The 26,769-nt window shown below is 38.5% G+C and overlaps 1 protein-coding gene across 2 annotated transcripts in view; it reads left to right on the top strand.

Moving 5' to 3' along the window:
* Positions 1 to 26,769, top strand: part of Polr3E (RNA polymerase III subunit E) — a 125,010-nt gene that overhangs the window by 32,109 nt on the left and 66,132 nt on the right. For both annotated transcript variants that reach the window (XM_067149305.2, XM_067149306.2), the window contains exon 6: positions 9,969 to 10,158. In XM_067149305.2, coding sequence (XP_067005406.2) covers positions 9,969 to 10,158 — 190 coding nt within the window. The remainder of the gene's footprint in view (positions 1 to 9,968; positions 10,159 to 26,769) is intronic.

Here is a 26,769-nt window from a genome sequence, read left to right as displayed (position 1 = left end):
AGCTGCAGCTATTTTACTGAGTATAAGCGCCTAGCGTTGCCATATGGCAACGCTAATGATTCAACAAGCACTACTACGGCATTGTGCGCCCGTACTGTTTCAAATGCTTAAAACATATATAATGAAGTGTGCACAACACTACTGTAAACATAATCCAATGACAGCACTTATACATTTTATATCCTTCTTACGTGAAGCCGGCAGCCATTTCGCAGTAATCTTAAAATAACCAAGAGTCCACCAGTCTTTATGTCACAACAATAGATTTTAAAACGAAATAAAAATGATTGCTAGATTCTACAAACCCTTCTCTAACTGTCAGATGACACTACAATCTTCCAGATTATTTCTTGTTGCCTACAGCATTAAAAGAAAAAGGTGCGAAAATCGTTGCCATATGGCAACGCTAGGCGCTAATGGGTTAATAATTATATTGTACTACTTAAACGGTTTTCGGAGGTACCTGAAATTCATGAAATTTTGCTGAACCCTTCCAGTACGTGCAAATTCAATCCTATACTCTACTGCTTTCCTGGAGGAGCTCACAAGGTAAAAATTGATACTTCGTGACAAGATTTTTCTAACGTTATAAGTAAGTGGAAATTAATGAAATCTTACTGGGAATGCGTCTCAGAGGAGAGATGTGTTCGTTGCGATGTCCAGGAACTCACCATTCCGCCCCCAGAATTATATTTACTTTTATAACCTAATGAAGGGCATTACACGCCATTTTCATTGCTGAAGTAGCTCCTTGCATTGCTATTGGCCAACATAAAGTGGCATGTGATCTCATTCCCGTCAATTATGATAATCATATTCCATTACCAACTCCAGCACAATAAAAGCACAAGTAAATGTAACATGTTAAGGAAACAATGTACAATACAGAACAGCAATAATGTTATATGAAACTTGCCTTGATGTGGAGGTGGGTGGAGCGTTGCTGCAGCCTTCAGGAATTCTTGTACCCGGACGTTTAAAGGGAACGAAGTATCTTGGCCAGACCCTACCCTAACCAGTCCAGACCAATGGTGTTTCCACAGGAAACTAGAGGTCTAAAGCTGTTTCGTGGCTCTAACCTGGGGCTTACGGCACAAGACCTCCTTTGCTTATCCCTGTATCACAGGTCTTGTCCAGGTACTATCTTAACAGTCTGCATTTCAAGAATCAGTCCAGATATTTGGTGTAACAATAATCACCACCACCACCTATCACTTCCTCAGGCACCACCAGTTAGTTCCTCAGTAGAGAGGTTTTCAGCATCGTGCACCACATTTCAACATTCTTCATGAGAAGTAAACAAATGACAGTCGTTCAGTTCGTACGTCCAAAGAAACTATAGTTGTTCTGTGCGTGTGAAAGTCTTGTCTCGAGGGAGCAAGTATTAATGTCAGAGCAACAGGGGGGAGGTGTGTGAAATTAATAATAATAATAATAACAGTACTGGTTTTACATCCCACTAACTACTTAAACGGTTTATGTAGCTGCCTGAAATTCATGAAATTTTGCTGAAAAATATTTAATAACTGAACCCTTCCAGGACTTGCAAATTCAATCCTATACTTTATTGCTTTCCTGGAGGAGCTCACAAATGTCCAAGCCAACTAGCATTGTATTGAATTGAAGATAAAGATTGATTTGATAAAAGTGTATTGACAAGGTGGATTCAAGCTTTTACTATATTAAATATAGTTTTTAATTGGTTTGGACAAGTCAGTACAGGAATAAATACAGCACGTATTATGATTAAGTTTATCAGCCTAAATTAGGCATCGCTCTGAATATCCAAACTTAAATCTATTAGGACCTGGTCAGTGATATAGAGGAGGATAAAATGTTAATACAGGCAGCAGAAGTGATATTTCTGAGAAGTTTACTGTAGAAAACTAGGGGGGAGAGAGGGAGAGTGCAAAATGAAGAGACAGGCCTACAGAAAGAAAGGTTGAGTGTTAAAATAGTGAAAAATAGACTGAGAGTTTGGACATACTAAACATATGAATGAGTGGGTGTCAGAAAAGTGATGAGATTGTAAAAGAACGGCTGATGAATATGCAGCACAATGGATGAAACTGGTTAGGAACAGCATGAAAACAATGGGACCAGTACTAGAATCTCAGAGATAACTTCGGTGGAGTCAATTTTATTTATAATTCATTATTCAGAGATTGAGTAATGGGAAGAAACAATCAAATGACAAATTGAGACATATGTAGAAAGATATGGACAACTAATAGGCAACAGAAATGAGAGGGATCTCCAGAAACAAGGATAAACATGAAAACACTAAAGAGAAAGGACAGGCTCTACATCTTCATACGCTGCTGTCTTCAAATAGATGAGCTCTGTCATCATTCACAATTCATATACTGTATAACTTTGAAATTAGTTCTTCAGTCTGTTGAACATGTAATAAAACTAGAAAATACCTGAAAAAGAATCAATTTAAATAATAACAGTATATCTGAAAAAATAACATTTAATCTTTTTCAGGTACAGTTGAATCCCGTTAGTACTTTCCTTAGTACCACATTTTCCCATTAAAGTCCTGGTCCCAAAGCATTAAATTTTATGTAAAATATTGCTTTAGCCATTTTCGCGCTCCTGCTTACTACATTCAAATTTTGATGTTCTTCATTCAATATTTTGGCCCGTCCTTGCGCATTTGTCAGTCTAGTTGGACATGGAGCCATTGACATTTGCGCATGTTAGTGATGCAGTGTGTGTTAGGGTGAGAGAGAGTGCTTAATTACCCTTACAGACAGCTGGCATCATGCATTTCATGTTGTAATCATTGGAACGTGTCCTGGAGCATTGACTGACTTGTTTCATGTCACACGTGTTCGGTTTTCTCTGCTAGCTTTTGGAAACGAATCTAGAGAACGGCCGCGGTCTACCTTCACATTGCTTCATATTGTACAGTATTAGAACAATTGGCATTCAAGTGCTGTTTAATGCATCGTCTCGTTGAATTCTGTTGTGGTAGTCTTCACGTCTAATATCGTGCAGACATTGGTATTGCTCATTAAGTACTATGAGGTTTGATTTCTGTTCCACTCCAACAGTATGAATCTTCCTGTAACCATTAACAACATTAAAGCAGCGTCGGTTCAGATTGTGTCACTTAGGCTGAGGTTAAATGATTGCCCAAGTTTGGCACGGTAGCTGTTGATGCTCAGCTCAGTTTAGCAGCGAGTGTGCTCCCTGTAGTATAATCTTTTCATTCATTTATCTGGGCATTATTTACATGTTATGCAATGGCGAGGGAGAAAGTGAGGTGAATAACAAACGGTGAAAAACTACAAATCCTTCAAGAAGTGGATCGCAATCCAAATATGAAGCGTGTGGATGTGGAACGGAAGTTAAACGTTCCTCCGTCAACTTTAAATACAATTGTTAGCAAATGTAAACTGTTTGAAACTGCTTTGGAGGAAGGGAAAAGTGCTCAAAGAAAACGTAATCACCAGGGTTAGTTTCCAGAATTAGAAGAAGCTGTTGTAAAGTGGTTTGTGCAAGTGTGACCTTCGAACGCGTTGGTAGATGGTACTGTGGTTCGATCTCAGGCAACACTTATTGTACAGAAAATGGGACTTGATGATTTTAAAGTATCCAATGGCTGGATTGACAGATTCAAAAATTGACACGACCTATTTTATAGATGTGTGCGAGCCGAAGCTGCTGCCCTGGATAATGACACTACACTGTGTGAAATTATTGAAACATGGAAAATTGCAACACTTCCTGCAATTTTGAAAGACTATACTCCTGATGATAATTTTAATGCAGATGAAATGGGGCTGTTTTTTCATCTACTTCGAGATAAAGGGCGTTGAAGTTGGCATGTTGTACTTCAATCATTATTGAAATTCCTCTTCCTTGTACTGTGATAGACGAATATGTTCAGAATAGTAATTTTCACTTTGAAATTGTGTTTGTAAATTTGTAAATATGCATATTTGTGTGTGTGTTAATACTTCTTGCAATCTTATGCTGATGTGTCTTATTTACCACAGTGTATTCAAAACGCCATGACAAGCAATTTGTGATTAAACAGTATGATTTTACTCCCAACTGTTGTGTGCAATTTCACAAATTATGCCTCCTTTTAACAAATTTGCCATAAAACGCTAAATTTGAGAAGTATAGGTGCTACAAAATGCTAAAATTGAAAATCAAAACGCTAAATGTCTTATTTTTTAAATGCTATTAACCATGAACTCTAATAATCGTATACGATAATATTAAAATATTAGGTTTGTGTTAAGGAGAAGTTTCGATACCTTCCTGAAAGCCCAGTTACCATACAGTGCCCTGAAGAAAGTGCCGAAAACCTGTTTGGCAATATAATCGAAAAAAGTAAAGTGCGAACATCTGACGAAACTTGTTCCGTCTTCAAGTAGAGCTGTCGGAATTTGCTGTCTCTCCTTACAGAGATTCTCTAAACAGTACCACCTGAACGTGACGCTAAGATGGTCCCTTATGCAAGTTCACCACCGATCGCTTTTCCAGTACGTTCTTGCTCTAATTATCGCAGTGATGGGGTGTTAACGCCAAAATCCGTAAGTATGCCATAGTCGTCCTTTTGTGAGATACAGTTTATTGAAAAATGCTTGATGGAGGATTTAGCGTTGATGAGACTGAAATTTCTGGACGGTTGATCCGGGAAATAGTTTCTTTGAGGCATAGACAATGCAGGATTTTTACGTATTTTAATTATGATGTTCGCGGGACCACATAATTTGAACGCATAATAGGGGAAAACACAGTTTCCGGGATTTAATAATCGAGGTTCCACTGTACTACCACGTGGCTTCTTGAAAGGTTTTGCTGCTAGATAACCAGCAAAAGCGATCATAAAGCCGGTATAAAATAATAATCGTATGGCCTCAGCTACCGTGTGCACACATTTCAATTTGACACCGTCTGGCTGTCTGCTCGTCAATTTCGACGTTCCGTTTTACTCTAGACCCACTAGATGGCAGACCGAATAAACCAGAACTCTCTTGGGCGTCTATGGCTGAGATTTAATTAATTTTGTCGGGTAAACACCAAATGTGTCACCAGAGATCTTTTACATGCCGACATCGTACGACATGGAGTGTCGAATGGACTTTTTTCCGCCCTTCAAAAATCTGACTACCTCTGCCGGGTTTGAACCCGCCATCTTGGGATCCCGAGGCCGACACTACCACTGATCCACAGAGGCAGCTATAAAGGTGGTGAACATGAAGAAATATGCCAGTGAATTACAGGAAGAGACTTCTACGGCTTGGAACGAGTGTATACATGCAGTATAGGAATACAATGCATATACCACGTTTATTAGTAAGAAAAATATTCAAAGCTTATACGAGGTTTATTCAATGTATAGCTATACACATGTTAAACAACTGTATAATGATTTTTTTTATTAGTAAGACTATTAGAATTAAAGTTCATATATTGTCAATCATTTTTACGTTATTTATTCACCCTGTCAGTTCCTGACAAACCTATGTTTATGTTGTAACTGTAGTAGTGCATGTAACTAATTCTTAAGGTTGGCAATTTCACACGTTTTCTTAAAAACAATTTACGTGTTGTAAATACAGTATAGAATTTTTTGTAGTACGTTTTCCTGCTTTTGACGTCCAATTTTTTCAGTTCTTTCGAAAATGTACTAACGAAGTCTCACTGTAAACAGAACTGCTGCTATGACAAGGGAGGATTACGGGAGACAGACCTTGAACTGAGTACGCACGCTGTAGGGTGTACCTTGTTGTATTTATACTGACACGTGAAGAAAAACAGATTGAAAATAGTGAAACTCTGTTAAGAAGTTTTTCAAGGGACCACAAAAAAAAAAGCTTCTTAAGCAGGAATCTTCTTAAAAGGGGTAATGCCCAAAAACTTATTCTGTACTTTGACATACATGTGAAACATACAGCCAACAGATTTCCTTGTTTGTGAACAATACCGAAATAGGCCAATATATAAGAGCTGGTAAAAGAAAACCACAATATAAATACAGTATTAGATTATCATGACATGTATTTTTAGAGATAAAGTAATACTGTAATTGAACACACTGTATTATAAAAATTCTTGATACGAGAAGGGAACGGTTATATAAAACATTGCACAAGAGATAAAAGAAATACTAAGAACATTAAAATGGTAGATGGTGACCTACATTATGTAAATTCCATACTGCATTAGACATTAAATACATTTCCAAACACAAAAAGTCTAGGCTCCTACTTAGAAAAGAAATTGTCCAGGGTTGACTGCTTTTAGGTTTTTACTGCTTTCTTGAAATATAAACCACTGAGCTGGATAGCTGCAGTCATTTAAATGCGGCCAGTATACAGTATTCGGGAGATATTGGGTTCAAACCCCACTGTCGGCAGCCCTGAAGATGTTTTTTTTTTGTGGTTTCCCATTTTCACATAAGGCAAATGCTGGGGCTGTACCTTAATTAAGGTCATGGCCACTTCCTTCCCATTCCTAGCCCTTTCCTGTCCCATCGTCGCCGTAAGACCTATCTGTGTCGGTGCGACGTAAAGCAACTTGTAAAAGAAACACTATAAACCTCTCCATTTCCCACATTGCCTTCCATGTGTTCCGAGGCCCACTGACTGAACCTTCCATAAACCGCCTCAGTTTTTCACACCCCCCGACATCTGCTTCAAGTTAACGGCAGCAGACGGGACATCGGCAACTTATTCTTAGAGATTCTTAGAACCTATTCATAGGCCTATATCGCCCCTGCATTCCTACTAGTTGTCACGGCCACGGGCGTAGTTTCTGGCTGCTTCGCAAGTACCGCATGGACAAGCCGATATTGAGTTTATTTTCCTGCTTTAATCCTCTTCATGCTAAAGGTAATGAAGAAAAGAAAAGCAGGTTCGAAGTTGCAGAAATGAGTGCATGTGAAAGTATTGGGGTATTACGCGCGAGTGATAAAGGCGCAGTAGCAACACTAGCACATCTAAACGTAAACAGTTTCTTTCCCCGCGAGAATTTTATTTCATGTCTCTTCATCCTTGTGCTACGTTCTAATAATGCGATGTAATAATTACGAGTGACACGATAATATAATGCTTAGCTCGTATAAAGGTAAAAATAAAAATAACTTTCAATTTTATGCCAACGCGTGGTATCGCAATGCCTCTGAGTGCGTGTATCAGGCCCCCTCTCACCAACACCCAGCTGGTTATCAGCATTCGTTCAACTTCGTAGACGATCGGGATCTTTTGGCTAGCTGTTTGGCGGCATAATATGTATCAGCTGGCAAGTCGGCTGTTTCCTGCATAGAGTCGGGATGTTTCTTTGTTTCGTAATAGTTTATTCACCTAACTAATAATGGACTCAGAAAATCTTATCAGTTTAGTTCCAAAACGTAATTTCCTCTATGACAAGACCCATAAGCATTATTGCAACAACAACGTAAGAGAGAATGTCTGGAAGGAAATAAGCAAGGGAATGAAAACTCAAACAGGTTAAAATATTCAATTTCGTCGTAGATTAGGCCTATACGGTACTTTATTTCACAATTATTGTTGAACTTATTTCAGAATCATATTATCGTTTTGGAGTCCATATACAGTACAGTATGTCAGTACGATAATTGACATGGCTTGGAATGTACAGTATTTACCATGAACAATTTTGTAAGTGGCATTCCCTATGGTTGTCGTTCATGTATTCCTAACAAACAGTACGGTAATGCATAAGAAGCTGCTGTGTTGTGGACAAATACATTTTTCGGTTTTTAATTAATGTTGATTCTACCTCGATTAATGACTTCACCCTGCCGCGGCACGCAACTTACTGCATTAATGTTTTATCAAACCATCCACTGCATGCTTTGCGTTTCCCGCATAGAATCCCATTAGATTCTATTCTGCTTGATGTAAACGGTGGAGTGGAAATTACGACTCATGGGTTCAATCCAATTCCACAAGGTGAGAGCGAGCATCTGGCGTTGGTGTTGTCATATCATAGCGTGACGTCATATGGCCTTGGCAAGCCTGGAGAGGCTCCATGACAGGCGCAAACGGTCTAACACAGGGTTCAACTTGCACGGGGACCATGAGCTGCTTTGAGCGGACGTTTTCTATCTCAAGGGGCTCTAAAATTTGAACTGTTTAACCAGGAAATATATTTACAACAGAACACTTTAAGCGGGATAAATATACATATATCTTATTGCAACCGATCAAGGGACCAAGAATATCACACTTCTTAGGCGGGAAAACATCTTATGCGGGAACTTCTTAACCGAGTTTCACTGTATAAGCAGGGATTATTTTTCTCCTATGGTTCCCTATAAAAGTATTAGGCTGTGTTATATACACGAGTAATTACAGTAACATAAATGTTGCGTACACCATGCAATCTTAGTGCCAAATGGGTTCATGTGGTACTTCATGAAATACCTTTTTTGAGCTCTTCAAATATTTTGTGGATCTTCTTTAGGGAGATATTAAGTGTTGGTTTATATTATATGGTAGTCCCAGAAATTCAGCGTGCAATTGTAATACTGTATTTACTCGCATATTAGACCCCTTTTCTTCCCACTTTTACAGCCAAAAATAATAAAGGGGGGTCCAATATGCGATAACCTCAAAATTTTGTGCAGTGAACACATGATTTCTAGGTTATAAAGAGCTATAAATTGTACGTGTAAACATTCTATACTATTATTTAACAGACTTTGAATGTATTTAAGTTATACTGGCTATTTTTGTTGGAAGGCAGTATTTCTAAACGTAAAAAGAAAAAATGGTGAACACGACTTTCAGGCTTACGGTACATATAAAAGTTCGTTTTAGTTACTCATATCACGTCATTCGTTACATCTCATTAATTCCTCTGGTGAGGTTGATGTCAGGAAGGGCATGCGGCCATAAAAACTCGCCACGAAGATTCGTCTCACTTCATACACGATCCCGTAGAAGAAAGGGATAAGGGTATCGTGTTATCATATAATTAATTATTGATACAAGAGAACTTAATAGCCAGTCGTTTGTCTCTGTCAGTTGAGCAGTAGGCCTACCACCACGTGGACCTTGCGGAGTGATACGAAATATTTGTTTATGCCTACGTTACTCTTTCGATGGAAGGAATTTTAGTCCATTTCATTTTTTCAAAATGAGCCTTCTAAAAATGAGGGTGCGGGCATTATTCGACGGCGGGGATTATTCGGGCAAGTTACGAGTTACGAGATATTAAACGACCACTTTGTTAATGATCTCGCCTGCTGTATAAATAGCAACAACCGCAAGTATTTCTCAACTAAAGTAAACTTGTTTCCTCATCCCGAGGTGGTACAGCTCCTTTTAGACATACCCCCAGTGGAGGGGAGTTACATGTACCGCTTTTGCCGCATATCAACCTTCCTGCCATTCGTAAATCTCTGGCAGTATGGTACTGGGTATCGAAGTCTGACCCCCGAAAACAGCAACAAATTGTGGTAACCATTATGCTGGCAGACCTTATTAACTACAAAACACAGACATATAGCATGACTGATGCATGCTTGCAATGCACGGGTTGGACACGAAGCTAGGCCTATTCATCTATTTGTGCAATGTCATCAGAGCTGCAGTAGACCTATGCTACAGAGACAGACATTTCTTAACTACGAAACACAGATGTAACGCATGGATTCGACGTTTTTTTATTGCGAAGGTTGTACGGACGAAACTATTCACAAATTTGTGCGATGTCAACAGAGCTGCAATAAGACTTGTACCCGCTTTGAAGTGGAATCGTCATCGTTCTCTGACGAATTACGTTGGGGGGGGGGGGGGGGGTTATAGGCAAGATTTTTTTTTTCATTTTCATCTGAAAAAGCCAGGGGGTGTCTAATACTCGAGTAAATACGGTACATTTGACTCTAAAAGTATTCTTTAGCTCCTTTCACTGTTGGCAGCACATTTTTACGATTCTCTGCATGTGTCTGGAACTGCATTTCTTTGTTCCAGAGAGAAAGAGGCAAGCTGTATTGTTCCCAGCAGGACGAGAGGCCCTCAGAACTGACTCTCAACAAAGAGCAGTATATGGATGTGCTAATCACTCAGCATGCAGATGTTGCTTCCTCCTCAAATATCATCCCTCTTAGTCGGCTTAGATTGCTTCCCCTACTTGATCAAGTGAAACAGCTGCTTGTGGAAGGTAAGTCCTCTCTGCTTAGTAACACACACCTCTTAAGAATTCTTAGCAGATTGAAACCTAATCAGCATGTTTCCACTTTGCTTTCCTGGTTAGTATCTTAAATCTGTCGTATTACATAATGTTGAAAGAATCTTATCACACACAACTCTCTGTTTAGCATACTCACAACTTCAATTACAGTAATAGTTCATAAATTGAGTAATATGTCAGATGATAACTTGCACCTTGATGTCCTGCTCTACTATTAAAAGCATTATCACCACTAAAGTCGCACTGAAGCTGAATTATTGTAGATGGTTTCTGGTATTAAAAAAGTATACCGTATTTGCTCGCATATAACTTGCCACCGCGTATATCTCGCACCCACCCCATTTTTAACATTTGAAATTTCAGGAAAAAATTCCTTGCACATAACGTACATTAATTTCTTATGTTATCATAAAGACATATGGTACATACACAAATTAAATTTTGGGTACTCCGTGGATGTGCCTACATTCAATATTGGGACTGAACCCATTGCTGTTACGGTACTTTGTAAGTGACAGTACAAGAAGAAGGTGCATTTCTTTCTAACTGCAGAATGGCTGAGGCTGGCTGTTGTAACAAGAAACACCTAACTCGCAAACCCCCACCCCTAGGCCGCATTCCTAGCCAGTCAGTCACACTCGGCCATCCCTCTCCATCTTCTGTCTTTGTCAATATGCTTATCGCTACCCGTCCAGCAGAGCTGATTACATGAACTGGGAGTGTTTCCCTGTCCAGGCAGTCAAGTGATCACGGTATTAGGTGTCGTGTATCTGTTGTATTGTCAACAGGTACCAGTATTCTGTCTTCATGTTTTAATGTTGTTTCTCAGTTAAGTTTTTTCGTGTAGGACGATCTTTAAGTTATGGAGAAACGTGCAAGTTATACAGCTGGGTTTAAACTCGGTGATAAAATATGCTGAAGAACATAGTAACAGAGCTGCTGGACGAGAATTCAGTGTGGCTTAAGTTTAATGTTCGCTACTGGCATAAACAGGAAGCTGCACTAGGAACCACCATCCGAACACATAAGCCATTCAGAGGCCTGTAAACTGGTTTCCGGAGCTGGAAGACTAATTGCTTTATTATATTACAGAGTTACAAAATGATGGCTTTAGTATCTCGCACAGGATGATACATTTCAAAGCGCATGTAATTAGTCTTTCTACTGTATATCACTGTTGGACAGTTTTTATTCATGTATTCAGTAGTATGTTTTCTTGCTTAACACGTTCTTTTTTGTTGTCCACTGTAGAAACTTCTTAACAAGGTTTTACTGTATATGTTAAATGTCATAAAAGAACACTAAAATTACACTATTCATAAACACATCGAAAGTTCAACAGTAAATTTTAGAAATAGTCCAACCCATATGGTGGTAAGGTTTACACAGATTTTTTTAAAGAAACATTTTAAGTTTACTTCAACAGCAGTACTCAACAACATAATTGAATTTTGCAACAGAACCAAGGATTTTGAATTAGAGGAAAGTAACACAAAGTAACATAAAGGACATGTATTCAAACACAACGATTTCTAAAACAATAGATAGGAATCCATGTGATTATGAGGAGGAAGTGGAAGATTTGCCTCAGTGTTCAATCGAGTTTGACTCTTGTGCAGGCAACAAACATGGCACGTAGTCTTCAGGATTTTCTTCTGTCACGAAGTGATGCGCCAGAATCTGTGTTAAATTCAAGTGCGGAAATTCTCCAGAATGATTTGAGGTGGATGTGCTGCACATCTATCCATTAGAAGAAAGATCTTCTTGTGTTTTTCATTTTAATGTCCAGTTCCAACCACTGTTCCATTAGAAGCATAGTCATTCAAGAATTTCTGTTGGACTCATATTCCGTAGGTTTTGCTTTCGCACCCTTAAAACACCTCGGATTCTTCGATTTTTCTGTCACAAGTGGAGGAAGTTTGTCAGATCCATCTGCATTGGTGGCGAGAAGTACTGTTACACAAATTTTACGTTCCTTCCCTCCATGGCACGAGTCACCTTTTTCAGCTAATGTTTTATTAGGAAGGAGATTGTAGAATAGGCCGGTCTCATCACAATTGTAATCCGACTCGTTGGCTGAATGGTCAGCGTACTGGCCTTCGGTTCAGAGGATCCCGGGTTCGATTCCCGGCCGGGTGGGGAATTTTAACCTTCATTGGTTAATTCCAATGGCCCGGGGGCTGGTTGTTTGTGCTGTCCCCAACATCCCTGCAACTCACACACCACACATAACACTACCCTCCACCACAATAACACGCAGTTACCTACACATGGCAGATGCCGCCCACCCTGATTGGAGGGTCTGCCTTACAAGGGCTGCACTTGGCTAGAAATAGCCACACGAAATTATCACAATTGTAGATGTTTGGAGGCTGATAATCGCTTACGATACCCAGCAGAACCTCTTCTTTCCAGTGTTGCACCGTGACGACGTCCACAGCTTTTGAGTCACCGCAAATTGTTCTCCCTCTGATTCCATGACGATCTTTAAATCCTTGAAACCATCCTGATGAAGCCTTGAAGTCAGCAGTGATACTCATCGTTTTAGCTAAATCTATTGCCTTTGCCTTTAACATGTTGCCACTAATTGGTAGAGCTGCAGCCCGCTTTTTGCTGGAACCATGTGAAAAGTGCTTTCTCCAAATCTACGTACCTTCCTTCTTGTTGATGGCTGCGCTTTGCTGATTTTGAACCCAGTTTTAAGAACTCATCCAAAATAGTGTTTCTTTTACTGATGACTGTACATAGCGTGGTATAAGCAATCCCTAAGTCTGAAGAAATTTCAGGTTTTGTTTTGTGTGGATTAGCGTCCACTTCTCATATAAATTTTACTTTTCCGTATAGGGTATAACTTCCTTTTTCTGTTCTCCATGGCTAACCAAAAGCAACTGAATGACAAAACCACTGTTCAACAGTAAACACCAGATACCGGCACCGTGGACATTTTACTTCTCCGTTGTTCCCACAAAAGAAATTCTGATATTTAAACAAATTTACGGTATTTTATTTTGTTTCCGCGCCGAAACCGCCCACTTTGCTTGTAAAGTGTCTTAATCTTTAGCAGCATTGTGAAGGTCAAAAACGATGAAGGTGGAGGAGGAGCGAGATGGAGAGCGAAGGGGACTTGTTCGGTTGGCCTTTCTTAAGTCGCCAAGTAAGGGTCAACAGTGTCACTCGGCGAAACTCTTTGTGTTATGTTTCAGCATTTAAAGATAAAAATTTCATAATGTTCCGTATTGAAATGTATCACAATGAAATTAAAATAATAAATAAGGTAGTTCAACCTATTCAATAAATACAAAATGTTTTGTTACATTCGTATTTAATTATCCCGGATTGGGGTCGAAACCGGTACCGCTTCCACTTATAATTAAATAGGAATGTAACAATACATTTTGTGTTTATTTGTATTTAATAGGTTGAACTACCTTATTTATTAATTTAATTCTGTTTCAGCATCAAAACCCGACCGCTCTACTTCCGCCTACGCCGACAAAGAGGAAACTTTGTAAACACAGTAGTTTCTTTTAAAAAAGCACGTGATCATTACAATTACTATGCAAAACTCAGTTATATTTCGCTGACACTTGCTACGTATAACAGCGAATTACGTGTAAACAGATTACGTATAAACAAGGTTTAATTAACACGCTTTTAAATTACATTTTGCCGGGACCTAAAGGAAATTACATACAAATACGAATTACGCAGAACCGAGTTATGTATAAAGCAGGTTTTACTGTATTTTAAAAATTATGTTTGTTGAGTTCCTAATTCGTGTCTATACAATCAGATTGGTATTTTAATTCACCCTCTGTGGGTTGTTTTGATAATGACTGTCAAGATCTGAACTTGTGATTGAAAATCTATTCACTATTTTATTCCCCTTTTTACTCTTATTTAAGCATAATGTTATATTTTGTGTAATGTATATGTTTGTATGTATACACCTATGCTTATTTCTCACATTTTGGCTGAAGATGACTAAATAGCGTTGAAACTAGCCCCCTTTTAACACAATGCTGTCCGCTCACGTATCAATACGTGTTTCCAAGCACGGTGCTCTGCGGCCACTCGTGTATGAATACGTGTTTGTGCAAGTCTGTCTTCTGATGCCATCTAACGGTTATTGAGGAACTATTTGGAGATTTACGTTGATGTGCCTAAATGGTAGAAAATCGCTTCTTTTAGTACTGGTTTTGCCCGTTTTAGTGCGTCAGTGGCATTTGTTTTTGCCTTTGAATATCTTCCGTGTATCCATCAACGCTAGTAAACAAAAATAGCAGCGCCGGTAAACAAAAACAGTGGACTGACTCCTGGTGATACTATACATGAATTATACGCTGAAAATTTGTCATATGTTTCCCGTGATTGTGAGGAGAGTGAAGATGAATTGTCTAATGATAATTCTAGTGCTAGTGTCATGCATTTATGTGGAAGTGATGCGTTGAATGACACGTTTATTGCACCATGCGAGCAATGACCTGATGCTTCAGATAGCAAAGATGGTCTAGATGTAAGTACTGTTGATAATATTCTCCTTATTTCTGGGATTGAGTGGCCTAACAGGATATTATACTGTTTTTGGAGTCTTTCTCGTGGACGCCTGGCGTTAATCCTTCGCCAAGTGAACCTGAAAATATAGATTGTGATGTCAAGTTGTTCATTTGTAATGATTTGTTGGCGTATATGGTGGAGGAATCAAACAGTTATCATTACCAAAATGAACCGAAATATAAAATCTCACCAAAAACTTTAAAGTTAACAGATATAACTGTGAATGAACCTAAAATTATTCAATTATGATACCCTGCAATAACTCCATGTCCCTGCCAAAAACTTCCGGCCACAGGGGCCAGTTATACATCAGATGGGCCGGACAGCAATGTGATAACATTTATTTGTATTGAAAAGGTGGACCCTTTAAGTTACCTCTCTTACAGCTATTAAACACTCGGAAATGTATAATAATTTTGCAGCTGCAAGGAAATACGACATAGGCCTAACTAAAGCCAATATTTGGTGTTACCGCAAAGAAAAAGATAGCTTAAAAATGCGTAGTGTACAAAAAATGCATTCAGTGGCCCGCAAGAAGGACGCTTTAAAGAAGTTGAAATGAAATTGTGAGGTATGTGCACAAAAATGCAAGGGTGGAATTGCCATACCGCGGTGCAGTAAACTAGTTCATTGACTTTGAGTCCACGATTAAGTCTATACCTCACTAGCCGCTGAAGTTGTTCGAATCCGGCAAGCGAGACGCGCGTGTAGCGGCAGCCAGTTATATCTGATGCTGAGCGAAAGTAACAGTTTTATAGTAAGCAAGAATATTTTCCTGGTGGATCGTCGTATTGTAGAGACGTGTGGAATATGTATTACCGGCAAATTTTCACCGAGTTCTCTTCGATATTATGATGCCAATTTTCAGTTAACGGTTATTAAACCTGCTGAAATAAAGCATAATTGTACAGTCGCAAAAAAAAAATACAGCATAACTAAAGCCAATGTTCGGCGTCTACAAGTAGTCTAAGAATGCGTACTGAATAAGAAAGACATTCATATGATTTTACAAAGCACTTTTTAAGCCTGATTAACATGTTTTTAAGGGAAAAGTGGGTGTCGTCTTGGATTCAGAAAAATACGGTGATAGGTTTTTTTTCAGAATTAAACGTACACTTTCACGTAGTATCGGATTTCGAAAAATAACAAGTAAGCCGTAGTGTGGATATTATTTTATTACATGTAACTAATCTCATTGTTAGACCCATATTGAACTACTGTATGCTATGATATACTAACAATTTGTTGGTTATTTTGATCCACCTTTTCAATACAAATTACAGTTTGTGTTGATAAGTTGTAATGTTACACTAATTTACCGGGACATGTTTCGCTTTTATTCACAAGCATCATCGGCCTATACAATTGCCTCAAGGTTTGTCATATTTGGATTGTTGTTACAAATTTCATTACATTGAATGTAAATCTAATTTCAGTGATAACAATATTTAAAACACAAGAATAATATACACATTAAAAATTATGACAATATGATTTGCAATGTTAAAATGGAGTAACTCTTAATTCTAAAACACATTGACGTCCAAAATACAGTTTTTACAATTTGAAAATTTGGTTAAAAATTGTTTGCAATGTTAAAATAAAATTGATTCAACTATGATTTGGCATTAAAATTTGAGTCATAAATATAAATATTGGATGTTAATATGTAGGAGCCATAGTTTCTGAAGTGCGTTGGTTTCTAGAATACAGTAACATTTCAGTATTGAGAATTTTAGTTAAGAATTGTGCTCTCTAATAATGTTATTTAAAAAGACTGTAATTTTGCATTATGCATGATTAGTCATGATGATAATCTAGAATTGAAGTCTTGGGTTCGTTGGAAAATGGCTTCTAGATTTGATGCGGCTTGCTGCTGCAGTTTGGCAATTTGATCAGAGGAAGTATTGACATATTTAATTCTTGTTTGTAGCGAACAGACTCTCCGTTGGAAGTTGATTGTTTTGATGTAAGTTATGGTTAAAAGTGGCTTCAATCCAAATTTTGAGTATCTGATTATGTTTCTTTCGATTTATAGAATGGAAGAAGCATCTGGAACAAATGGAAATGAACTTAAGTAATATTGTGTGTGTGTGTTGTGTTTGTAATGTGAGTGTTGATGTTGCATTATCACTTACCCCTTTGTCTGCTGCTACAGAATCTTGTGGACCTTATTGCGTTACTGTGACTATTGTCTGTTGTGGCTCTACTCCTTGTGTTGTACGTATGAAAGAGCTGTTGTGAAGGGCGGGTAGGGGGTTGAGGGGAAGAGATGTTGGGCGGGGCATTTGCTATTGATGTGCTATGTGGTAGGGAATTCTTATCTGTTGTCGAGGTGGGGGTAGAGGACGATCCTGCAGGCGGGGCGTTAAGCTTTGGCGTGTTATGTGGAGGGGGACTTTTTTGCGTTGCCGAAATGGTTTCAGTTGTCAGTGTATTTAGATTGAATATTTTAAAGAATTTGCTTTTATCTGATTTGAGATTTCGTAATAATGTTGGCAACTGCTCTATTAACAGACTTTTTATTTCGACCGCGTATTTCAAGTTTTTTCCTTTATTAAAGTATTGATCCAAATAAATATATATGTTTTCGAATTCTGTCATTAGCTTCCCCTTTTCGATTCTTTTGATTATTGTAAGGTCATTGAGGTGTAATGATGGCCGGTTTCTTTCATATGATTACTCATTGCGGAGTATTTGTGTTTTAAGGCGTTAAAGTGTTCCATGTATCTGGTTAGGAAACTGCGTCCAGTTTGGCCAACATATGAAGATTTACACTGTGCACATGTTAGTCTGTATATTCCGGAGCCTTGAAATTTGTTATTGTAGGCATTTACTGTGTTATGGTTAAAAAATAAGTTTTTGTTAGTGTTATATGTTTTAAAGGCTATTTGCATATCTCGTTTTTTGAGTGGGTTTGCTATTTGGTGAATCTTTGAACTGGTGTAAGTGAAGGTTGCGTATTTGTATTTTTTAGTCTTTTCCGGTGTGAGGTTTGTGGCTATTTTGAGCTTTACTTTGTTGATGATTCGATTTACTATGTCTGCTTTATATCCATTGGCTAGTGCTAGTTCTTTTATAAAATTTATTTCTTTTGTAAAATTCGCGGGTGATAAGGGTATTTTGTAGGCTCTGTAGACCATACTGAAAAAGGTTGCTTGTAATTTGTATTGAAAAGGTGGATCAAAATAACCAACAAATTGTTAGTGTGGATATTATCCGCGAAAACACAAGTTTTGAACAAACTGATTGCCGTTTCATACTGATTTTAATGTGCAGGGGGGGTTTTCCCGACTTACAAAAATCGGATACAGCGACAATCCGCTATAGCGAGTATATTGTTTGCCAGTATTAATTCTTGCTATAACGTTCTACTGTATTTAAAGCTGTCCACAATTTTCAGACTCTTGACTTCCAATTTTCAGTGCCCTTTCCTTGCCTTTCCCCTGGGGGGAGCCTGTTAACCCCTAGAGAGCACTTCCCCTGGTGGCGGATAGGGGGACCCTACAATTCAGTAGGGTTGGTTGAAATACCCAATACAACCCACGGAACAACAGGTAGCCTAGTTCCTGGGGGCTTTAAAATACTGGGACACCCTCTCTCCAGGGATCACAAATATGGAGGGTCCAAGCCCAGGGTATGGGTGAAGAACCCGACGACATCAGCGGCGGAGAAGGTGGCAGAAGAGCGAAACTTGTAGCGTCTGTACTCCAGAGGAGCGGCTATAGAAGGCGCCTGTACTTCATTGGAGCGGTCTAGAATAACACCTGGCACTAGGTATAAAATGCCTTTGTGAGTGGCGACCCATCGTAATAATAGCCTATATATGATATGGTAATAGTAAATCAGCCTCGGAAAAACCCCCATACACATTAAAATCGGTATGAAATGGCAATCAATTTGTTCAAAACTTGCGTTTTCGCGTATGATATCCACACAACGGCTTGTTTATTATATTTCGAAATCCTATACTACGTGAAAGTGTACGTTAAATTTCATCCAAGACGACCCTGAATGTAATACGATCAAGCTTAAAAAGTACTTTGTAAAATCATATGTACTTTACAGTACGCATTTTTAGATTATCTTTGTCTTCACGCCAGCACCGAACATTGGCTTTAGTTATGCTGTATTTTTTTGCGGCTGCACAATTATTCTTTATTTATGCAGGTCTAATAACCATTAATATCAAAGAGAACCCGTTGAAAATTTGCCGGCAATATCTAATTCACACGTCTCTACAATACGACGATCCATTGGGAAAATATTCTTGCTGTCTATAAAACTGTTACTTTTACTCAGCGTCAGCTACAACCGGCTGCTACCCGCACGTCTCGCTTGCTGGGTTCGGCCAACTTCAGCGGCTAGCGATGTATAGGCCTAATCGTGGACTTTGAAGGTCAACGAACGAGTTTACTGCACTGTGGTATGGCCGTTCCGCCCTTGCGGTTTTCATGCACATACCTCACAATTTCATCTTCGACTTCTTTAAAGCATCCTTGTTGTGAGCCACTGAATGCATTTTTTAGCTATCTTTGTCTTCAGACTAGTGCCAAAAATTGGCTTTTAGTTAGTCCTATGCTGTATTTTCTAGCGGCTACACAATTATTCTACTTCCGAGTGTTTAACCCATTGAACTGCAATTTTTCTTGAAAATAAATATACATTGATTCTGATTTAATCTAGCTTAAAAGAGAACACTTTTGCTACAGCAAGTTAACACACTGAAACACAGTTCACTTCTAACAATAGTTAACACAGTGTGGTAGATCTTAAAACACTCTTATACATCTCTAATACACCGCATATTATTTGGTACATTGTATGTTGGTGTCCACTTCCAGTCTTCTAGGTTATGCACACGTTCACCTACGTCCCTGTCTTCATTTTCTCCAATAATGTCACCTAATTCTTCGGAGAACTACTAGTGCTAACGTCACTGGAAGGTAATTCAGTATAACTTTAATCGGAAAAACTGTCGCTGACATCGCTTTCCTCCAAAAAACGTAATATTCAAGCTTCATCCGACTCGGCCATGGCACTGATTTTACCTTCACTAAAGCTTTATGTGGCAATTTACTCTCTCATATTTAGACTCTTTGGCTGCGAAATATATAGCTGAAATACAATTACCAACATCTCGTAGACATGTTGGGATTGCAAGGAAATATTAATATGTATCCATGGAAACATCAACAAAAGCAATAAAGAAAGTGGACGGAAATAACCATTGACTTAACGTTTGCATTATATTACCAATATAATGGTCCGTTATTGGACATTATAAACTTTCCAGCTAACTCATTCCTGGTTGCCTGCGTTTCGCCCTCGTGTGCTAAGTTGGGCTCATCAGTTGGTACTTAGCACACCTACCAAGACGCAAGGCTAGTGCATACCGTGGAGGCCACTGCATAGGCCACCTGAAGCCACCAGCAGTGCCAGTGCACTACGAGAGACAATGTCTCACTTCCAAAAATTCCAAATATTTCATGTTCCCTATGAGAATCAAGATCTGTATCATTTGCATTATATTATCGACGAGAACCTGTTGAAAATTTGCCGGCAATACCTCTTCCACATATCTTTACAATATGAGCATCCATCATGAAAATATTCCTGCTGTCTATAAAACTTAATTTTACTAAGCGTCAGGTACAGTAGACACATTATAAATCTGCCACTGAGCCATAGCCTTTCTAAGAATTCGAAGGCTCACCTGTTTTGATGCCATTCTGCAGATTTGAGAAACGTTTTGTAGAGTCTAATAGAACGTCATTCTCTCTTCACTATTTCCGGAGATCCATTGGTGTTACACAGAGGCACTGTTCAACTGGTTGCCTGGCTAGCAATGTATAATAAAGAAAGAGGTGGTCGTTTATTGTCAATGTGTATATTGTGCGCACGGAGGGGGTGGTGAAAAGCAGCAGCGTGGTAACTGTGGTAGTTGCCAGTGGTGTTCATTATTATTAGGCTGTTAGGCCGCGAATGCAAGACAACCCGTGATTTTTCACATGATATTTTGAGAAAAAAAGTCCTCTTGAATTAGGAGAAATATGGTATCACTCCAGAGGCTTCTGTGCCAAACATTTCAGTTTTCTTCTTCAAATGGCGCCTGCTAACCTAACGGTATATGTATCATGACAACATTTCAAATGCATGTAGAGGAATGATAACCTCCTCACTAAGAATTTAAGTAGAAGCAAGAAAATATAAACTCTCCTCTGAAATCAGTGATGTACTCTGCCATATCTTGAGGTGTATCACATTTTTACTTAATTTCCGTATATAATATTAAAATTAAGAAATCGTTTACTTCATTTATTTTTAAAGAGTTAACAACTGCTGTCGGCCACGTTATTTACGTATTTATTACGAAAACGTGTTATCCTCTTTCATTTAGAATATTCTTTAGGGAACAGCAATCGGTGGTTATTACTAATCAACCCCAACATCGCCTTTGAATGTTGACGAGAGAGCTTGCAAATGCACATAGTGAGAAAAACTATACCGTACCAAAGATGATCGATTGCATTTTGTGGCAAACGTTTGAGTTTTCTTATTCAAACAGTGTCACACATCCTAATTTAACCGTACTATACACATGATGAAAACATACTCAAGCACTAGTAGAGAAATGATAAGTTTCTCGCTATAAATTTACATGATAATAGCCTTACCGTAATTTAACCAGACAAGAGAAAATATAAACAAACCTCTGAAATCAATGATGCTCTCTGCCATATTTTGAGGTGTATCCCGTCCTTAATTGCAGTATTTAGTATTAAAATAAAAATATTGTTTGTAAGCCTTTATTTTAACAAGTTAACAACTGTTATCAGACACGTTATTTACGTATTTGTTACGAAAATATGTTCTCTTTCATTTCAAATTTTCTTTACGGAACGGCAGTCGATGGTTATTACTAATGACTTTTGACGTTGCCTTCGAATGGCGAGAGAGCTCACTAGTGGACATAGCAAGGAAACGATACCGAAGGTGATCGATCGTACGCAACATAATTGCTGGAGTGCATAAATATCAGTAACGGAAAAAATTATGCGCGCTTAATTGCTCGTAATAACTGATATGTCAGTGATAGGGATCTCGCTGTAACCGAAGGATAATACACAGTGTAATAGAGGAATTTTGAAGGGGCAGACAAAAATTGTCGTTAGAACGGGATTTTCGTTATATGCCATACTCGCTATAGTGGACTTCTACTGTATTTGGGATTATATGGTAATTAATATAGTCCTTAACAAATTGTTGACGTTTCATTACTGTACCTATAATAAAGTCTTCTTCCTAGCCTTTTCCCCAATTTATTGGGGTCGGAACTTGATGTGAATTCAGTCTAGTTCTACGGTCAGGTGCCTTTCCTGGTACTAATCCTATATGGAAGGCTGTATTTATTATTGCATGTATCTGTGGTGATTAGTAGTATTGTGTGTTGTATGTAAATGAAGATGTGCACCAACTGTAGTCTATCAGCTTCATTGTCCATATTGATAGTTTGAGCATACAAGTATAAAGGATGAGAATTTTCCACCTAATCAATACTTTATTATACAAAGTGTCTAAAATCTTTCAATCACATTAAAACACAGTACCGGTTTCGACTTCAAGAACTGTTACATGTAACAAATATCATTTTTGGTCCGTATTGATGGTATTTGATTGAAATAATAACATTAAGTTATTTATTAGACCACCTAATCAATACAAAATCGATTTTCGTTATATGCCATACTCGCTATAGTGGACTTCTACTGTATTTGGGATTATATGGTAATTAATATTGTCAATTTTGTATTGATTAGGTGGTCTAATAAATAACTTAATGTTATTATTTCAATTCAAGAACTGTACCGTGTTGTATATATTTTTACAATACAGCCTTATATTTTATTGGAATATGTGGCATTCATGTTTAGTCTAAGTAATGTTTTACATTGTATATTCGTTATTGAATAAGCAGGTTCATCAGCAGCTGATGATGACCTAATTAACAGGTCAAAACCGGTACTGTGTTTCAATGTGATTGAAAGATTTTAGACACTTTATTATATAAAGTATTGATTAGGTGGTAAACTGTCATCCTTTTTACTTGTGGTGTGCACCAAGACGACCAAAAAACCCATTCTCCAAACTGGAGATAATTAATCATATGCAATTAAAATCCTTGGCCAGGCCGTGAATCAAACTCAAAGTCCTTTGAACCAAAGGCCAGTTCGCTGACAATTCAGGCAAGGAACAAGACTTTACCAATCATAAATACTCCATATAGTTACGATCCTCCTGTGTAGAATGTTAGTTCTCATAGTTTATGAAAATGAAAACCTTCAACCTGTTTTCCAGTCATTGACCGGGTCAAGGATGTAATGAATGAAACATGTATAGGCTGTTATTACAATGGGGTCGCCACTCCCAAGGTGATTTGTTAATGAGTGATAAATGCTATGAAATGTAATGGAGAGTCTTGCTGGAATGAAAGATGACAGGGAAAACCGGAGTATCCAGAGGAAAACCTATCCCGCCTCCGCTTTGTCCAGCACAAATCTCGCATGGAGTGACCGGGATTTGAACCACTGTATTCAGCGGTGAGAGGCAGACGCGCTGCCGCTTGAGCCACGGAGGCTCCCTGTTCTCATAGTTTAGTTGAACGTAATTTAGTTCTCTGCATGGACGTGTATACTTTTCTATTATGTGCCCATACAACTGTCAGCCCTGTTATAGCCCCTTTTGTATTTCCCAGAAAGAATGAGTGAGCCAGGCTGGACACATGCCAGCTGGCTTGAGAGCATGAGATGGCCTCTGCTTGTATTGTGCTTTTCATTTGGTGTCTATGGACTTTGGAGTGCAAAACAAGAATGTTTGTATTCTGGTCACACTCTGAATATTTCTAGTGCTTCATCACTGGGGATCAGCAGGGTCACCACGAAACAAGGAGTAGCGAGGAGTGTCAAGAGTATCGTCGTGTTGGAGCAGTTGTTGTCATTGAGTGTATTGGAGTCTTGTGATGGAGTTATGTTTAATTGTTGTCTTTGAGGAAAGTTGAAAGTATTGTCATGTTGGAATAGTGTTAGCATTTGTCATCATTACTTAGTAGTTGGTGTAGAGTTGTAGAGTGATATGTGTTCAGTGAGTGGAGCACTCAAGTGAATTGATTGTGCGCTTTTTCAGGCTTGTCTGGAGTTGAGCCAAGTTTACAGCAGTCATGTGTTGTAATAGTCAATAGACTTGTGTTCGAACCTGTGTGCATGGAGGTTGTATGTAAAGTGACAGTGGTGCATCTCAAGTGAAAGTTAAGAGCTGTCAATGAAGATTACGGAAGGGTCGCCCGTTCCAGGTAGATACCAGCCACCTGGAGACCTACTGTGAGGATAAGAGACTTTTGTAAATAGCCAGTATAGTTGGGGACAAAACATGACGACCTCAGTTCTTGGAAGCGACCTGGAAGCCAGCTGTAAATTCCACCCTACACCCTGCTGAGTTAATGAGCTCCATGTGATCCTTGCTTGGTATGGAGAGGTTGCCAAACCACTCTCTTCAGTCTTGACTCTTTCTTCAGGCCGAGTGCAGTGCAGTGACCTAGTGAGCATTATTAATAGTAAGATACGAAATAACTGATATTTGTAATATTCATAACTTATCAGTTTATCGCAAGAGCAGTAATATGTCGGTATTCTTCCGGCCGTGGGTAAATCAAGAATCACCGTGTAACGAAGCGAAATTAAACCAGCTGTCTGGACCTTCTTCTTCTTCTTCTTCTTCTTCTTCATCCTCACCAAGAACTCCAACTAAAAGTGACGAAAATGTGATTGGCAGAGGTGTTGAATTTCAAAAACAAACCGTGAATTGGTGAGGAACATTAACAATTTCTTACGAGGTGTTTTAGGAAATGGCGGTGTTATAACTGGTAAAAATTTAAATAATTTAGCATCGGAAGCGACAGGAATCTGTGTTACTACGGTAAAGAGAAGATACTACGACGCTTAGAAGGACCATCTGTAATAGTTATGGATAATGCCTCCTACCACAGCCGTGTATTTAACCCCAGACACAATCAATCCTGTAAAAAAAAAAAAAAAAAAAAAAAAAAAAAAAAAAAAAAAAAAAAAAAAAAAAGATCAAATCCTTCAGTATATGATTGATTGATTAAAATATTCTTGTCCCTCATCCTGTTCATATAAGTAGTATGTTGTAGACCAATTGGCAGCCAGTTATGGACACAGTCTTGTGCATACCGCCATACCACTGCATTTTAATCCCATTGAGATGCTGACACCTGAAAAGTGGAGAAATTACATCAGCCACGTGGAGAAAATAGAAAATAGCTACAAGAACATTCAGTCCATTGTTGACAATGAGAAGATTTGTATACAACCAACAGATTCTTTTGGTTCTGAGGAGGAAGACGACGACGAGGATTAAGGTCAAATTTTAATAATAAAAAACAAGAAAATAGATTAATGGTTAATCTTTATGTACCGGTATATGATGATACTGGATTTAAAATGTTAAACTAGTAGTATTTCTTGTAATATTTTCTTTCCATGGAATTGCTTTCTGTACTCTTGTTGTAGTGGTGGTGGTTTGGGTGGTGGTGGTGGTGGTAGTAGTAGTAGTAGTAGTAGTAGTTGGGTAAATATATTTTAACTTTACTTTATTATCACACTAATGTAAGTGACCATTTCCACCTGTTCCCAACTGCGATGTATTTGTTGATAATAATAATAATAATAATAATAATAATAATAACTAGCTTCCTCAGAAAAGCTACGTCGAAAGCTACCAATACGTCGAATTAAATGTATTTTTCCCTTTTACAAATATTTATGGACCCCCCATAGCACTACAGCCCTTGAAGGGCCTTGGCGTACCAAGCGACCGCTGCTCAGCCCGAATGCCTGCAAATTACGAGGTGTCGTATGGTCAGCACGGCGAATCCTCTCGGCCGTTTTTCTTGGCTTTCTAGACCGGGGCCGCTATCTCACTGTCAGACACCTCCTCATTTCTAATCACGTAGGCTGAGTGGATCTCGAACCAGCCCTCAGGTCCAGGTAAAAATCCCTGGCCTGACCGGAAATTGAACCGGGGGCCTCCGGGGAGTGGGAATTAACGCCTTAAATGGTATTGATTTCCCTTAACTATCAGAGGCTACCGTCTGGGCCACGGAGGAGCCAATAATTATACTAATGATGAATAGTTAATAATAATAATAATTCAGTTGTCTCTTCATTTAGTATGAATACAATATTATTTTCACTTTTAAAATTGTTTACATTACAAACTGTGCAGCCTATTGGTGGGATAAAATTAGGTAATTTTTGAACATTCATTCTGTTAACAATTATATGATAATAGCAACAACAGCTGCAGGGAATTATATTATTATTATTATTATTATTATTATTATTATTATTATTATTATTATTATTATTATTTATTATGTGCGTATGGACCCAGTGGATCACGCAAAGCTCTAACGATTCTGTTTTCTGAGTTGCCAAACAGCTCTCATCCTTTCTCCGTGGATCCTTTTTCGTTCTTCTGTCCACTTTGCTCCAGTCTTCTTTTTCACTTCGTTCTCTGGTTGCACTTTCCATCCATTAATTTTTTTCCTATAAAGGTTTCTGTCCGCGGTGTCATTTGGGTTTATCTGGGCTGAACGGTCATTGTACTGGCCTTTGGTTCAGAGGGTCCCGGGTTCGATTCCCGGCCGGGTCGGGGATTTTAACCTTAATTGGTTAATTCCAGTGGCACGGGGGCTGAGTGTACGTGTTGTCTTCATCACCATTCATCCTCATCACGATGCGCAGGTCGCCTACGGGAGTCAAATAGAAAGACCTGCACCTGACGACCCGAATTCGTCCTGGGATATCCCGGCACTAAAAGCCATACGACATTTCATTTTTCATTATTATTATTATTATTATTATTATTATTATTATTATTATTATTAATGTGGCTATTTCAGCCTTATAATGTTCCGGCATTTACGTGAAATGGAAAACTACAGAA

The sequence above is a fragment of the Anabrus simplex genome, chromosome 6 (assembly GCF_040414725.1).
Source record: "Anabrus simplex isolate iqAnaSimp1 chromosome 6, ASM4041472v1, whole genome shotgun sequence".
Taxonomy (NCBI): domain Eukaryota; kingdom Metazoa; phylum Arthropoda; class Insecta; order Orthoptera; family Tettigoniidae; genus Anabrus; species Anabrus simplex.
This window is presented reverse-complemented; position numbering and strand designations above follow the sequence as displayed.